Source organism: Gobio gobio (genome assembly GCF_949357685.1).
Source record: "Gobio gobio genome assembly, chromosome: 5".
Taxonomy (NCBI): domain Eukaryota; kingdom Metazoa; phylum Chordata; class Actinopteri; order Cypriniformes; family Gobionidae; genus Gobio; species Gobio gobio.
This window is the reverse complement of record NC_137101.1, coordinates 27,156,209-27,173,690: the sequence shown is the minus strand read 5'-3', so window position 1 is coordinate 27,173,690 and position 17,482 is coordinate 27,156,209. Positions and strand designations below refer to the sequence as shown.

General features: G+C 42.4%; 1 protein-coding gene across 1 annotated transcript in view; it reads right to left on the bottom strand.

The window, feature by feature from the left end:
• Positions 1-14,194, bottom strand: part of slc2a13a (solute carrier family 2 member 13a) — a gene marked incomplete at both ends in the record, with an annotated part of 107,891 nt that extends 93,697 nt beyond the window's left edge. Inside the window, one exon of the mRNA XM_079816911.1 lies at positions 13,660-14,194. Coding sequence (XP_079673037.1) covers positions 13,660-14,194 — 535 coding nt within the window. The remainder of the gene's footprint in view (positions 1-13,659) is intronic.
• Between the last annotated feature and the right edge of the window lie 3,288 nt (positions 14,195-17,482).

Below are 17,482 nucleotides of genomic sequence, written 5' to 3'. Positions count from 1 at the left end.
GGCGGGAAACTCAGACAAAGGAACAAGTGATAACTGAAACCAGGAAGTACAAAAAACAACAGAGACAGACAGGAACTATGACATAACGCCCCCCTCCCGATAGGCGCGTCCTCTCGCCGTAGAAGACACAAATAGGGAGGGAGGGAGGGTGGTTACCCTGGAGTCCTGAGGACGGGAGCACTGGGGTCTGACTGGCTGGGGTGCCTCCAGGGTGGAGCCGTGGGCGGCCATGGCGGGTCAGGAGCCGTGGGCGACCATGGCGGGTCAGGAGCCGTGGGCGACCATGGCGGGTCAGGAGTCTTTGGGCGCCTTGGCGGGACAGGAGTCTTTGGGCGCCTTGGTGGGACAGGAGTCTTTGGGCGCCTTGGCGGGACCAGAGGCCCACCCACATGTGTGCCACCCACATGTCTCCCACCCACAGGTACATAGCCCCCCCCCCAAAACTTTCTTTGGGAAATTCCGGGCAGGACTGGAGGGCTTGTGGAATGGGACAGTCCTGCGAGGTGGAGCGGCCTCGTGGAAGGCTGGAGCGGCCTCGTGGGCTCGTTGAAGGCTGGAGCGGGCTCGTGGAAGCCTGGAGCGGAGTCCAGGAAGTCCAGGGGTACTGGAGCGGAGTTCAGGAAGTCAAGGGGTGCTGGAGCGGAGTCCAGGAAGTTCAGGGGTGCTGGAGCAGAGTTCAGGAGGGCTGGAGCGGAGTCCAGGAAGTTCAGGGGTGCTGGAACGGAGTCCAGGAGTGCTGGAGCGGAGTCCAGGAGGGCTGGAGCAGAGTCCAGGAGAGCTGGAGCGGAATCCAGGAGGGCTGGAGCGGAATCCAGGAAAGCTGGAGCGGAATCCAGGAGTGCTTGAGCGGAATCCAGGAAACACGGAGCGGTAAGATTGCTCCCAAAGTCTATCAACCGGCAGGACCTTCCCGGCAGACCCACTGGAGGGATATGCAGAGGAAACTGGCTGAGGGTGAACTGACCAGGCAGCGAGCTTTTCTGAGGGGACTGGACGATGAAGACACATATTCATAGGAACCTCTTCTATTATCTCAAACTCAGAACAATTTAGGGACAAAACCAGGTTGATTGTCTCGACTAGGGAAAAGGAACAGGCAGGTTCCAGGAACCGAATAGTGTCCTCGTCCAGGCCCATCAGAAAAACCGCATTAAGCAGCGCATCTGGCCAGTTCACCAGATAGGCTAGCTCAGAGAATTCCTCTACATACCTCTCCAGTGAGCGACCATGCTGTCGAATTCCCCAAAGGCGGTCCTCCGCTGAACCGCCTTCCTCTAGGGATTCAGGAGAGATTGGGACCAGGAGAATACCCATCCAAGAGAGGTCCTCTTGCTGTTTTGGTCCGATCTTCTGTTACGGGTGTGCTCAGGCAGGAAGGCAAAGACAGGTAGTAGAATACTCAAACAACGTTTAATACTCAGAAGACTCAAATAGAACAAAGTAGCACACCATACATAACGTACACAAACGAGATCGGACCGAGACTGAAGGAATGGGAGGAACTTAAATACAAACACAGATGACTAACTAACGAGGGGCACAGGTGATACAGATGAGGGTAACTAAGGAAAAAGACAAGTGGCGGGAAACTCAGACAAAGGAACATGTGATAACTGAAACCAGGAAGTACAAAAAACAACAGAGACAGACAGGAACTATGACAAACGTCAAGGATCAGCCAAACTTTCATGTGTCTTGAAAAGCAGATGTTTTGGAAAATGCTGCAGCAAGTTTTTGTGCCATCTAGTGGTTTAGAGGAAAATAATATCAAATGCGGCTTTTACCTAGACTGGGTAAACCCAGCCTGATCTGCCGGCGATTTGATTTCACCCTTTAGCTCAGTCTGGAAACCGTCTCGGTTACGTATGGTAACCCTCGTTCCCTGAAGGAGGGAACGGAGACGTACGTCGGTAATAACCGACGAATTGGGATCACTTCAGAGAGCCCCTATCAGCTTCGAGAACTTAAGAACAGGCCAATGAACAATTGGCGTGCGAGATTTGCATCTCGCGCTCCGCCCCGCGGACAGGAAGCGAGAACAGGAAGCGAGAGCACCGCACTGACGTTTTTCACTGAGGAGCCGAACCAGTGACTCGGCCAAGCAGTGATGGAAGGAACTGTGGCGACGGGACGTACGTCTCCGTTCCCTCCTTCAGGGAACGAGGGTTACCATACGTAACCGAGACGTTCCCTTTCAGTCGGTCACTACGACGTACGTCGGTAATAACCCGACGAATTGGGATCCCTATGGAAAACGCCACAGTTACTACCACTTCCAGCGCCCAGCGAGAGCCCCTCAGACCCCGTTCTGAAGCGGGCGGGAAGATTCACGCCAGAAGAGTCATACTGCTGTTCCGCAAGACCCATTCAGCAGACTTGATTGGATAACGCTGGGAAAGCGTGCCCGAAGGACGCTGCGGGAGCCACATCATGCCCGAAGGGAGTTACCATGTGGAGAACACGTATGGGCTGGCCGTGGGCAGCACAACATACGGAGTCCCAGGGGAGGCCCCGGCCTAATGCAGGCGGGGGACGACACCGTACTGAGACGGCAGAGAACTCTGCCAAGGGAAAGACACGAGCTCGCCGTAGGGAGCTGTACCGTGGAAATACACGTAAGGGACCGCCGTAGGGGTCACGGCATACGGAACCCAGCCTGACACAAGTTCCACCAATGCATACGAGTGCCAGACCTGGCGTCGGACGCTCCGCAACATCCGACTGCCGAGGGGTGCGGAGGACTCAACAGGGTTCGCCTATCCTGGGGAACTCGACTGGAGAAAATAAGCGCACGTATCCGTTCCAGGGGAAGGGAATGGCGCAGCAAGCTGACACTAGAACGGGCACTTCAGTGAAGCTGACTATGGGAAGCGAGCACACGAGAAGCCACCGGCTCTACACGCAGGCTATAAAATCTAGCGAACGTGTTGGGTGTCGCCCAGCCCGCAGCTCTACAAATGTCTGTCAGCGAGGCGCCACGAGCCAGCGCCCAGGAAGAAGCAACACCCCTGGTGGAGTGCGCTCTAACCCCGAGTGGGCAGGGCACATCTTGGGATTCATACGCCAAGACGATGGCATCCACTATCCAGTGGGCCATCCTCTGCTTGGAGACAGCCTTTCCCTTCTGCTGTCCTCCGTAACAGACGAAGAGCTGCTCTGAGGTCCTGAAGCTTTGCGTTCTGTCCACGTAAGTCCGGAGAGCACGGACGGGACAGAGCAAAGCTAGGGCTGGGTCTGCCTCCTCCGAAGGCAGCGCTTGCAGGCTCACCACTTGGTCCCGGAAGGGAGTAGTGGGAACCTTGGGCACATATCCAGGCCGGGGTCTCAGGATCACCTGAGAATCACCCGGCCCGAATTCCAGGCACGATTCGTCGACCGAAAATGCCTGCAGGTCCCCTACCCTCTTAACCGAGGCCAATGCAATCAGGAGTATTGTCTTTAGAGACAAGATCTTAAGCTCTACTGACTGTAAAGGCTCGAAGGGCGCCCTCTGAAGTGCGGTCAGCACCAGAGTCAAGTCCCAAGAGGGTATAGAAGAAGGGCGAGGAGGATTTAGTCTCCTCGCTCCCCTTAGGAACCTGACGATCAGATCATGCTTGCCTAAGGACTCACCATTAATGAGGTCATGGCTTGCGGCGATGGCGGCAACATATACCTTGAGGGTGGAGGGAGACAGCCTTCTCTCCAAACCGTCTTGAAGAAAAGATAGCACAGATCCGATCGAACACTTCCGGGGGTCTTCTCGGCGAGAAGAGCACCAGTCGACGAACAGGTTCCACTTCAACGCATATAGCCGTCTCGTAGAGGGGGCTCTGGCGGAAGCGATGGTGTCGACTACCGCTTGCGGTAGGTCACCTAGAACCTCTGCGTCCCGTCCAGGGACCAGACATGGAGTTTCCAGAGGTCTGGACGCGGGTGCCATAGGGTGCCCCGTCTCTGAGACAGAAGGTCCTGCCTCAGAGGAATGGGCCAAGGAGGTGCTGTCGCGAGGAGCACTAGTTCCAGGAACCACGTCCTGTTGGGCCAGTACGGAGCTACCAAGAGGAGTTGCTCCTCGTCCTCCCTGACCTTGCACAGAGTCTGTGCAAGAAGGCTCACTGGGGGAAACGCATATTTGCGCAGAGCCCGGGGCCAGCTCTGTGCCAGTGCATCCGTGCCGAGGGTCCCCTCGGACAGGGAATAGAACAACTGGCAGTGGGTCATGTCGTGGGCGGCAAACAGATCGATCTGTGCGGCCCCAAAGCGACTCCAAATCAGCTGGACCACCTGGGGGTGGAGTCGCCACTCTCCGGGAAGCACTGGCAACCGCGACAGCTCGTCGGCCGCACGGTTGAGCAGGCCCGGAATGTGGATAGCACGAAGGGACCTCAGATGCTTCTGACTCCACAGGAGGAGATGGCGGGCGAGTTGGGACAAACGGCGGGAGCGTAGACCACCTTGTTTGTTGATGTACCCAACGGCCGTCGTGCTGTCCGTCCGGACCAGAACGTGCTTGTCTTTGAGCGACCCTTTGAGGCGGCTGAGAGCATGACGAACTGCCAGCAACTCTAGGCAATTGATATGCCATTGCAGTTGGGGCCCCGTCCACAGACCCGATACTGCAAGCCCGTTGTACGTGGCACCCCAACCCGTGGCACTGGGGCCAGTGGCGGAACAGAAAGAAAAATGGGGTTCCCCCGGCCCTCCACCGGGGGAAGGAGTGGTGCTGCAGCCATCTCCTGAAGAGCAGTTTCCTCCATCTCTGGGCGGCCCGTCTCAGGGTCTCTTCCGACGGCGCTTGCCACCTGGCTTGGCAGCGGCCTGAGCGGGCTGGACGTTCTTCCCGCGACCGGCTCCACGCCCACGGCCGGCGCATAGAGAAGCGGTGAGTCGTTGCCCGTTGATCACGCCTCTTGTAGTCTGATTGGTTGAAGGATTATCCAATTGCGTACAGAGCCATTTGAATTATACTCGTTTATCACGCCTATTGTGCAGTAGAAAATACAGAGCAGACTCCCCAGACCAATGTTAAATCTTAAATTGAGCTTGGTCTGGTGATAGCCAGACAAGCTTTTACCCCAGTGCGCCTTTAGCCCTGTTGTATAAACAGTATAAACTAAATATAATCGCATCTTTGTAAGATAAAAGTAAAAATTGGAACCTCTTCAAAGTTTTTATTTTTATTTTTTACATTTGTATCAGATATTTTATTAAGTTGCACAATACTTCCGTTTAAAAGTGTATTTCTGCAATTTCTCTCTCTCAAAAAAAATCCTGTCATCACTGGCGCGCAGTGAATTATGGGGTAGACAAGGCCGTGAAGGATCCATCTGTTGTGTCCTTCATTGCACAGGAAACGAAGGCCGCATTTAAGGGAGTCTTTGAATCGGGACAGTATTCGTCGCACCATGGTGACGCACTCAGCCTTCGAAATGCGCCCTTCGAAGAATGAAATCTCTTAATTGGGACGCAGCTGAATTTTGGTTGTGAGTTTTATTAGCCTATATACATATGTGTGATCCTCCTGTATGTTCCTTTTTGGACTTATCATTAAAGTGCAATTTATTACAGCCAAATGTGATAATGGGGTCATTAAATTATAAAATGTTTTGGTGGTGAACATTTTCGTAGTATAGTAGTGTATAAAAAATCTATAGTACTTGAATAATAATATTATCAATAAATAAACAAAAATAAAGAAAAAATGAAAATGTTTAAGTGAGTAAGCATGCCAATAATGCTGTTTGAGTCTAAATCTAGTACTGCACCACATAATAAATCCCCAAACACTGAAAGCCTTATTACACTGACATTGTCTCTCAGATCTACAAAGGACCTCATCTTGGTGGGCTTTGTCAGAGGGTTACACGCAATAATATTTGAGATGCATGGTGAATATGCTTTGTGTGCCCGTGTTCCCTGTCAATCACATAGGACTCAAGAGATGATACAGCCAGGCCACATCCTTTTCATTCCCACCAATTACATCACAGATGTGTCACATTATGCAAATGTTCAAAAAGCAAGTGATTTCTGGAATCGCAGGGAAACCATAAAATGTGAATTTGCTTCCAACAGAATGGGATGGGGAGGAAATTGAAGTGTGATGTGGTTAGGCAGGACCGGTGTTCACATGATATTTACACAGGAGAACAAACAAAAAGTCCATGCATGCCCACATTTATCTGACAAGGTCTACGACATAACCGCTCGCTATAAAGTCTATTAATAGCCCAGTTCACTGTCGCTCTCGTTGCCCGGCAGACAACGTACCTGTTGCCATGGGAACGCCTCGCTGCTTGCCTCACAAGGAGGTTAATCAATACTGTGAGAAGACAGCTGTTATTGGCATTTCATTTACGTTTTGAAAGACACTGACTTCACATGAGTGATGGATGTATTCCCCTCTCACGTATAAGTGTTTCATATATCCAACAATGCTACTCACAGACAATCCTTCATTTTTTTTTATACATGTGGGAAAACCACATGTCACATGGAAGGATCATTCGAAATGACTAAGATGCCGGTGAGGAGCATGATATCTGTCTGTATGTGGCGAAAACAAGCCACCTCATTTTTCATACATGCCACTGAGGGACAAAACATCAAATAATTTGCATATCCAATGAAACCAAGAATCGCCCAGCTGTCTCAAAGGGCCTGTTCCAAAACCTAGTCTGAAAAAGCAGCTACCTTCTATGAATGCATCCTAACCAACCTAAACTCATAGGAAGAATTTGCCTATGCATACATTTCACTGCAATTTCCAACTTAAATGAACAGTAAAACACCAGCAACTTGTATTTATATTTACACAAATTACGATTAAAAAGTGTAGATTATTGATTAATTAAGACAATTTTCATGTGGTTTCTTAATACTTATGTTATGACTTCAAAACGCTTTCACCATAGTGCATGATTTGTACTGTAAAATCCAAAAGTGATTCTAATTAACACTTTTGAGTTAACTTTACTTAATGTCTTAATTGTAAAAATCGAATAATCTGTACTATTCACATACTATGCCTTGTTTACTCAGAAAATTCAAGTTATGATTAATTGATTGGTTCGAGTGCCTTTTGTCAAGCAAAAACAAACAAAAAGTTTGTCAGTGTTCCCTTTGGTTGGGCACTTGGAATATTGATGCAACGATGCAACAAGTAATCACAATCACAGTGCTTGACTTAGCTTCTGACTGAATAATTAACTACAGTATAGTTAAAAGTCACCTTTTAAAAGTAACCTATGTAATAATTCCCTTCATGTCATATAATGATCGTTAACAATTTTATTGCTAATGCTTGTCATAAACACCTTGTGAAACGTTTAATTGGGTTGATATATTCCATCTATATTTGTAACAATATCTTGCAGTTGACCATGCTTGAGTCACACACAAACTTCAACATTCAGCATGCAAAACACAACAATGGTAACGACAATGGTAGCTATACTAAATCAAGAGTAAATCTAAAGTAAATTATCAAGTACTCTCTACTGTTCTTTTTTAGTTACTAGAACTCATGTGTAAGTGAACTATACCAACTAAGCATTTGTTAGCACAACTATTCCTATTTCACTTCACTTGTATTTTTTAAGGCAATCGTTTTGCATGCTTTTTTTTTTTTAAGTAAGTCTAAGTCTAATTAGATTTTACTACATAAACTACTATTAATCTTGTTCGGTAGCTTACCTGGTACAGCATTGCACTTACGGCGTAGAGTGTTCAGGAACAAGTACTATGAAAGACGAGTCACAATAGCTAAAATGGTATGATTGCTTCAGTAAATGGCTTATATCTCATGTTTGATTTTGTTAACTGGGATTTGGGTAGGGTTTAACGTAGGTGGCATTTAATTTCCGAAATGCTGTGATACACACACCAGCCAATATACTAAAACATTGACAGATATTCACATTCATCTGTTGGATAAAAGTATATACAATTTTTACCGCCGCTCTCTCAACTTTTCACTTTGAAAGTTTTGCAGTACACACATGAATCATCATGTCGCCACAGCCATGTTTTTCCATTGATCCTGGATTGATACTAAATCAAACCTGCACCCTACAAATAGTCTAGTATCCCTACACAGGATACTAGACTAACAATTGATTCCAGCCGATTCTGATGTTAGCATGTTACTAATCAACCAATACAATACTCTCACAGCATAACCCAGCATAACTCAAAACATCAACATATATAGCTCACACAAATATTCATTTTATTTTGGATACAGAACTATTTTTACTTGTATATTCCAGTGTTAAATGAAATATATTTATAATCAGCATTGCTCTCACTTCATCCGCCATCTTAGATGTATTGTTTACTGATAGATCTATCTATCTATCTATCTATCTCAATCTTGCAGAGAGTTATTACTGGTCTGCTGGTAATAAAGTTTAACTCCTGAAGTAGATCATTAAGTCACTTGTGAGGTTTTGTCTTGGTTAGGAAGCTGCTTCAGAAGGTCAGAAGGGAGATATGCATGTAAACAGAGAGGCAGCTCACTTCACTTCACTTCAGAACATCAATGTGTACTGAAAACACAATAAACAATTGGATCACAATTTGCAATGTTAACAATGTTGCATGAGAGTTACAGTGAGAGTTATATTTCAACATTAGGGGGCCATTAGTAAATCCGTTTAAATGCACTAGGGAATACTTAGCAAGTATCAATCTACTGATATCATAATACAAAATAAGATTTCCTGAGTACAATATATCATCATATCTGCCCTAATGATATAACAGTCAGTTGGAGGAAGTGGTGTCTTGTTTTTGTATTGCTTTTGTTTAGGTTTACTGTTCTTTAGCTGCATAAGAAGAGAGCGGACTCATTAGTGTGAGACTGCACACTGAAGCTGTAGCTGTCCCTTATTATTAGTGAAAAACACATCCACTTCATTCAACGGTCTACCCCAGACACTCAACGTGAGAGGCCATCGCTCTAATGGCCTTTCGCTCCACAAGGGCAGTGGAGTCATGGAGACAGCAGACGATTGCCAAAACAGCTTAGCTTCTTCTCTGATCACACCATTGGCTTAGACATCGCCAAGCCAAATGAACTGCTACTTTACACCATCTGTGATTGGAACTAAGATCTGCGCCTGGTTTGAAGGATTGTTAGGGTGAGGAATTGCCAAATGCCTTGAGACTGACTTTCTGAACACTGCATTAATGACTTGACTCACATTACAGTATACAGACTGAACATAAAGTAAACACATACATACAGTGTTTTGCTGTCATAGCTCTGCTAAATAAAGATAATGAGCTGAGGAAATGTCATTCATTTGATGGTTTAACTGACCCTCTTTTACTCCATACTGGTTTTGTGTTTTTGCAAAGGTCAGTGTGGAAGTAATTGGGCTCAATTGCTTAAACCAGAAGTCAGTGCTCAATTATCAGAAAAATGACCTTTCAGGAAAGTTACAAGACAATTTATTTATGAAAGGTATTTGCAAATAGAGATTGAAAAAAATGAAATTGAAAACATTATCATACTTCATGAAGACAAAGATTGCTACACATAATCTCACACAAATACTTCCCTACTATTTAGTATGCGGAAAATACATAGTATTCGAAAAACAGTAGGTGAAAAGTCCCCGGGTGACCTACTTCCGATGAGATTCCGAAGTGCGCATTCGATGGACACTTTACTATCCCATGAAGCCATGGGAGAGGATTTATGAATGGATGTGAAGTTACGCAAATGATACGATCAGGTGATAAGGTCACGGGACTGTAACAACATGGCGGATCCAGTACATCCGAAATTCATTCATAATACCCCTATTCATACTATATAGAGCATACTTTTTTAACGATCGCAAAGTAAATTCAAATTTAAATGTAGTACCTACTCAGACAGTATATGATTTTGGACGCAGCAACAATCAAGATATTAGTGTGTTGTGACTGTTTGCCATGGTGTTGCTATGCTGTTCTGGGTGGTTACTAGAACACTACCAGTTTTTCTGGTTGGTTGCTTACTGGCAAAAGAGCACAACCCCCCACCACTTTTAAAAGAAAAAAGTAATAGTAGCCTACCTTTAAAATTATGAATATGGATTATGGTCCACATTTTAATGGTGATTCTCTGGATTAGAGAAATCAAGACAGCATTACTCACCCCGACATTATAAGGATTGAGAAAACACCAATCTTCCTTAATGACATTGTGTAATCCTAGACAATAAGCATCAGGCCAAATTGCTCTTTCCAAATGCTCGTGGGATATTCAGCTCATTCTTGGAAGCTCCTTGTGGTACACACAATCATTAATGAGAAATGCCAATTGAGCTAGTGAAGCTCTGTCAGTCTTACAGCCCAGTCAAATCATGTGAATCCTTATGACTCTGTACTAATTGCCCGAGTTAAAAATAGTTCTGAATTTTCAATGAAGCACTGCATGAAATTTTATCAAAGCCTGTGATCTTACACACACTATGACTCACTTGGTATCCTTTAAGCAAAGCAATTAAAAAGACAGTCTACAATCCTTTAGTAAAATCTTCCACATTGAACACATTTTAAATAACCTAACTGTGTGCATTTGAGTCATTATTCAAAGGCAAATAGTCTAACAGATGTTAAATAGTCCAAAAAAAGATATATAGTCAAAACACACACACACACACACACACACACACACACACACACACACACACACACACACACACACACACACACACACACACACACACACACACACACACACACACACACACACACACACACACATTTGTGTTACTTTTCAAGTTGCCCTTTATGTAAAGATTTTGATGTTTTACCCATGTCCCAAACTTTTAATCTTAAACTACGAAAATCCATCATGAAACAGAAACTATTAATGATTCTGATAACCTAAACAAGATTACATAAAAATAATATAATGGCAGCTATCAAGGAACATTGGTGATGGTGCACTCAATATGGGAACAATGCGAGAACATAGTTGTTTATGTTGTGTAGGAGATGGAGCCACCGGTATCTTCTGGGTCAGTGCCAACACCTCTGGAGAGAGTGGTAAAGTGGTTCTGGCACTTATGTGCAATTTGGGTAGAGTAGGGATGGTCTAAAGAAGGGTGTCCAGCAAACCGGCAGAGATTCTCCTGTCAGAACAGAGGTACTTTGTGATGACTTGAAAGAGGTGCTGGGGCCCTCTAACCATTGCCACCATTCTTATAAAACCATCTTGATAGTCAACAGCTTACGTTTATCTATGTCATAATTCTGGACTGCTGTGGACAATTTTTTTAAAAGAACAGCACAAAAAAAGAAAAAGCACAGGGAGAGAGCTGTTTTCGGGATAGAACAGCATTACCCCAGGTGACAGATCCATCTACTAGTGTTGTAGCCAAGACCACCTAATCCCAGAATTTTTGGATGAAAGCACTAGCGAATTAGAGAACTGGACCACCCTGACCCAAAATAGTCAACCCCCACTACTTTGTCGAGCAGAAGAGACATGATATATACACCACCATAGCCTTCTAAGTCAGGAAGTGGTTGGGGTGCATCTCAAAGCTTAAGGAGCACTGTAGAAGGAATCAGTTGCAAAGGTTAGGAGAGCTAGAATAACATGCTGGAGTGGCCATGGGTGAGGAAGAGGAAAAGGCTAAACTTGGCGGTCTAGCCTGATTTCTTCCATTGTGAGAATGAAGGTAAGGTCCAAATTAGAGCATCCCAGGTTGTCTAAATAAATTAGAGAACTGTCTCATTGCGCCTAAGTGTTTCCTAATAAGCTGGAAGGTCCATGTCTGGGTCCATGTCTGCTAGTCTAGTGTTCTGTAGATGATTACAAAGGAAATGTGAAAGAAGTACACTCTTATTTATCATATTAAGAGGCAAGAGAACAAAGGTATCCAAAAAAAGGTAATTTTCAACAAGGCCACATGACAACACAAAGACGAAAAACAGAAATAACTCAAATTCACCTTATTCCTAATGAGCCTACTGTGTTTTAGATTATTGGAGGCACTTCCGGTTTGGGGAAGTTCCACTCAAAAATAATGCAGACATAAATATTACTACAGCGATATTTAACAACATGTCCCTAATATTTCTGTGGAAATAATCAGGGGTTGTTCATGGTCTGTGGTAATTTGTTAATGCTTTTACACTTTGTGTGTCCATTTAATTTCTTCCGATGGTTTAAAGCTGTGTAGAATAATGTTATATCAATGTACCCAGTTTTTGAAAATTCGTATTATTGCATTCATAGGGTGAAGCAAACTTTTACCAATTGTTAACAGTTTAACGGAAGTTACTCCCATAATTCAAACAAAGCGTCATGGAGAGAAAGAAAAAGGTGGGTACAGTCGAAAGGGATTCACAGTAATGAAGTGTGTGTGCTGATTGGTAAATGGAGACTGTGATGTTTTTGGCACAATATGGGAAGTTGTTTGTGGAGTGATGAATCACAATGAAGCACGAGTTGCATGGTGATGCTCCAGAGCGGTGTCTGGTCAGAGTCCATATTTAAACCCTATAGTGAATATTTGGTCTCATGTTAAACTCAAATGAACTGGGAGACATTTTTCAACTACTCATGAACTGTTTGAAGTCATCAACATTGAGTGGAACAACACTGACTCTTCTTCCTGTAAAAAGCTGTCTGCAAGATGGGGAAGGATATTCCATGCAAGTTAATTTATCTTCAATATTTGTGCAATTCTTGCTAATTCCCTGAACAATGATTTGTGATTAAAATGGTTAAGACCATCAAACGCACTAAATATTTTTTAGACATGATGTTTTAAGAAAAATCATGGTACAAACACAAACAATAAGCAGATTAATACCAAAATAAATGTACTAAATGTACAGTTCTCCTGTGATCCTTGTATAGACTGCTGAACACTGTTGGTAGACAAACATTACATAAACTACTGCGAAAGGTGTCTATTTTCTACAGTGCACAGGGCTTAAATTGCCAGACTAATTTGAAAATAAACAGTCTGAAATGAGTTTGAAAGAGAACGCTACCAATGTACTGTCCATTTCCAAAACACAATGTCGCCGATATCTAAAAAAGCACTTGAAAAATGCAGAAACTGTTTTGTTAGGTAACTTTATAAAGTGCTTTATTTGGTTTTATTCAAGTTCAATATGTTATTTAATAAGACTAAATCAACCTGACTAAATTTAGGCTATTTAAGAGCCTGAAATGGAGGTAGAGGTAGAAATAGCTCTTAAAAACGGCAGATTAACCACTTTTTACAGTGTAGTAATATTTTACCACATATTTATATAGCATATGCTTGATATAATCATTACATTTTAAAAATGTTATTATACATAAATCGGAAATGCTTTACAATAACGTCTCACGTAACATGAATAACAATGAACAATATATTTTTACAGAATTTTTTAACATATGCTAATGTTAGTTAATACAAGTGATCTTGTTAGTTCAAGGTGCATAAACTAATGTTAACATATGCAACATTTGATCTTTCAAATGTGTTAGTAAAGAATAAGATTAGAAGTTCTGATGTTTACAAACGAAACCTTATTGTAAAGTGTTTCCCATAAATCAACAGAAGATTGAAAGACAATATGATAGCAAGACACCAAACAAACGTTTAGTAACTTTTCTGATGTCAAGGGCACACTGTATGCATCAGCATCGTTCAGGTGTGTCTCACTTACCAAGCCCAAGTCCCACTATGAGTCGTCCAACCAGCAGTGCCTCCTTATTAGGAGCAGATCCCAACACTATCCCCCCGATTGCAAAGGTGAAGCTAGCCGTGAGGATGCACACCCGCCGCCCGAACAGCCCGTTCAGACACCCGCCGAGCAGCGCGGACACCGCCGCCGCGGCAACAGTCCCGGACACCAGCAGCTCCTGCCAGAGGGCAGTTATATTCATGTCCCTCTTGAGCAGAAGCATCGCTCCGGACACCACCCCGGTGTCATAGCCGAACAGAAAACCGCCGATCGCGGAGAACGCGGCCAGCACGTAGACGAAACCCGGCGTGACATCCTGCTGGAACTGTTTGCGCGCTGCGCGCTCCAGGTCCGCGGGCGCAGGAGACGCTGTTGATGGACCGGCGCTGCTGAGGCTCGCGCTGGACGGAGCCTTGATGAGACTCCGCTCTCCATCATCCGACGCTCGCTTCCTCCTCTCGCCCATCAGATTGCTCATACTACGCAGATTATAGTCATCGCTGGATTTGCGGGACATAAGTGAAAAACCGCAAGAACAAAATGCGCACAGTGAGTCAAAGAGGATGAACTGGAGAAGTGGGCTGAAGTGAGCCCAGATATGTTGTTGTGTTGTTGATGGGGTTTTGTGAATGGTCTGTCGAGTCTGACTCCTGATAAGTTGTGTCACTGCTCTATGCTTGAAGTCTGAAGGATCAAACAGTGTTGTGAGAGTGAAGGCAAAGGTAGAGCTTAGCGTCATCGTGACGTGGGCATGGCGTCAAATAATACACACACGTGCAGATAAATACATCCATTGACCAAAGAGCTTCCTTTTGTAAACAATAACCTCAAAACACGACAAAAAATATATAAAAGTGAACTTGAACATAATAATAGTAATAATAAGTAAACTTATTTTAGCCTACAGTGTCCTTCTTACACGTTACTGTAGTAGCCTAAATTGTGCATAATTGCATGCAATTAAACCTAAAACACACCCTAATCCTTATAGTAAGCATGTACTTTACTGTCAGTACTTACATGTATAATTATACTGCAACACGGACACTGGACACTTAAAATAAAGTGTAATCAATAATAATAATAATAATAACTATTTATGAAATATGGGGGTTATCTAAGTGTCTTGCCTCGAGCCTTTCATCATATAAATTAATCCACATATATTTAGCATTATGTTTTCTTGTCTCTCATTAAAGTATGAATTAACATATAAATTGTATTTACATTATATATTATTTTTTATTTTTGATATTTAGCTTCAATTAAATATTTTAATTTAGATGATGCCATATAAAACACATTTTTAGGTTACCAAAACTTTGTGGAAAATTGCCTGACAATTGAATAACCTGTTAATATAACAGCAGATTATAAACCAATAAATGTCAAAATTCTAAATTTATGTGACAGCAGATTGTTTCCTAAACTATTTGGTCAAGGGCATTAAATGGGAACTGCATATATATATATATATATATATATATATATATATATATATATATATATATATATATATATATATATATATATATATATATATATATATATATATAGACGTGGGCATGGCGTCTTTTTTGTCAAAAAATACACAACAATCATCTTTAATCTTTGTTAATGTTAGTTAATAAAAAATACAGCTGATCATGGTTTGTTCATGTTAGTTCACAGCAGGGCCGTGCAGAGAGTTCTTCAGAGGCAGGGGCTCAAATGTAAAAAAGGGGCAATATGTAAATATATATATATATTAGGGGTGTAACGGTACACAAAACGGACGGTTCGGTACGTACCTCGGTTTTGAAGTCACGGTTCGGTACGGATTCGGTACAGCAGTTTTACAAAATTGCTTTTTATTAATTTTTATTCAACATTGGTTTAATGAAAAAAAAATGTGTCTGTCCTTAAATTAATTCAGTTATAACTAAAAGTTTCTTAAAGATAATGCTGTAAACTATATAGGGAGCCCTTACATATTGCTATTAAAGATTAACAACAGAGCCCAAACTATTAGCATAAATTCATTTGCTATTTATTTTTAGATATAATAATCAACACTCATAAGCTTCACATAAGGCAGTTTTTGCATTAATATCTAAATCTAATTATTATAATTTTTTCTCCAATTCGTTGTTGAAATATAATCATTTAGTGGCTGTAATTTTCATGACAGGTTTATTTAAACATACATTAAATAAACAAGACATCACTGACAGGCTAAGTGGTATATAATGAATATATATAGGCTAATATACCCAGCGGGCAATTGATGTCAAAACGACGTAAAATTGACATCAAACATTGACGTCAAAAAACAGGTCAAAAATGCAAATCAAATTGATGTCAAAAACTTGATGTCAATTTGACATCCACACATTGATGTCTTCTTGACCACCAAAATAATGACCCAAAAGTAATAATGCAAGAACAATTTATTAATCAGGCTTATATGTAAAAAATACTAATGCATTTTGGTACACACAATACAGGATTTTATATCAAGAGACAATGTAAAGCAAATTAAAATAGCATGGAAAAGATGATTGATGTATATAAATGTACACCAAATCTGAATACAGATCAATCGCTGCCCATTCCCCCATATCTGTCAGGAGCAGATATAGTTCTTCATATGATTTGTTTATATCAGCCTCTGAAGATGCTGGGCTCGACTGCTGTACAGCACCTGAATGAAGATGGAGCAAATATTGTACTACGTGTTTCACAGCATTTAAAGCATAAATACTATTTTCAGCAACCATCACTTGTTCATCATTTATTCACAAAGTAATTTAAACTCTCTAAAGCTAGTGTTATACTTTCTGTGTTGTGCTGCCATTCTAATAATACATGACTTGTTAACTACAGTAGGCTACTGTAGCACCTGCTGCATTGAAAAGACGAGAGATTGAAAAGCTATTTCAGTCACTAAAAACAGCAGGACGTCTTTAAAACGCTTAACGTAAAACACACTATAGGGTGAGTTGCACCAATAAGGATTCAATTAAATGGTTAGTTCACCCAAAAATGTAAATTCTGTCATTAATTACTTACCCTCATGTTGTTCGACACCCGTTAGACCTTGGTTCATCTTCAGACACATTAAAATATTTTAGTTGAAATCCGATGGCTGAGAAAGGCCTCCATTGGCAGCAATGACATTTCCTCTCTCAAGACCCATAAAAGGTACTTAAGACGTTAAAAAGTCATTCTCACTGCAGTGGTTCTACAATAATTTAATGAAGCGACGAGAATAGTTTTTGTGCGCAAAAGAAAAATCAAAATAACGACTTTATTCAAAAGTTCTTGTGTTCCGTCTGGGCCTCTGACGTGAACTCGTGAAGCACCACGAAGCATGCGCGAGAATATGACGTAGAGCCTTAATTTGTGTTCCGAAGATGAACAAAGGTCTTAGTGGACTAATGTAGTATCAGATTTCTATTTTTAATAAATGTTGTTGAATAAAAAAATCAATATTAAGCAGCACATCTGTTTCCATTATTAATAATAACTGAGCAGCAAATCATTCGTATGATTTCTGAAGGATCATGTGACACTGACAACTGGAGTAATGATGCTGAAAATACAGCTTTGATCACAGGAATAAATTACACTTTAAAATATATTCAAATTAGAAAACAGCTGTTTTAATATTCTTTCACAATGTTATTGTCTTTACTGTACTTTTAATCAAATAAATGCAGTCTTGGTGGGCATTAGAAACTTTTTTAAAAGATATACAACACCAACACCAAACTTTTGAACGTGTATGTTTGAGGTTTCACTTACTTGTCACATGGTTCATAGC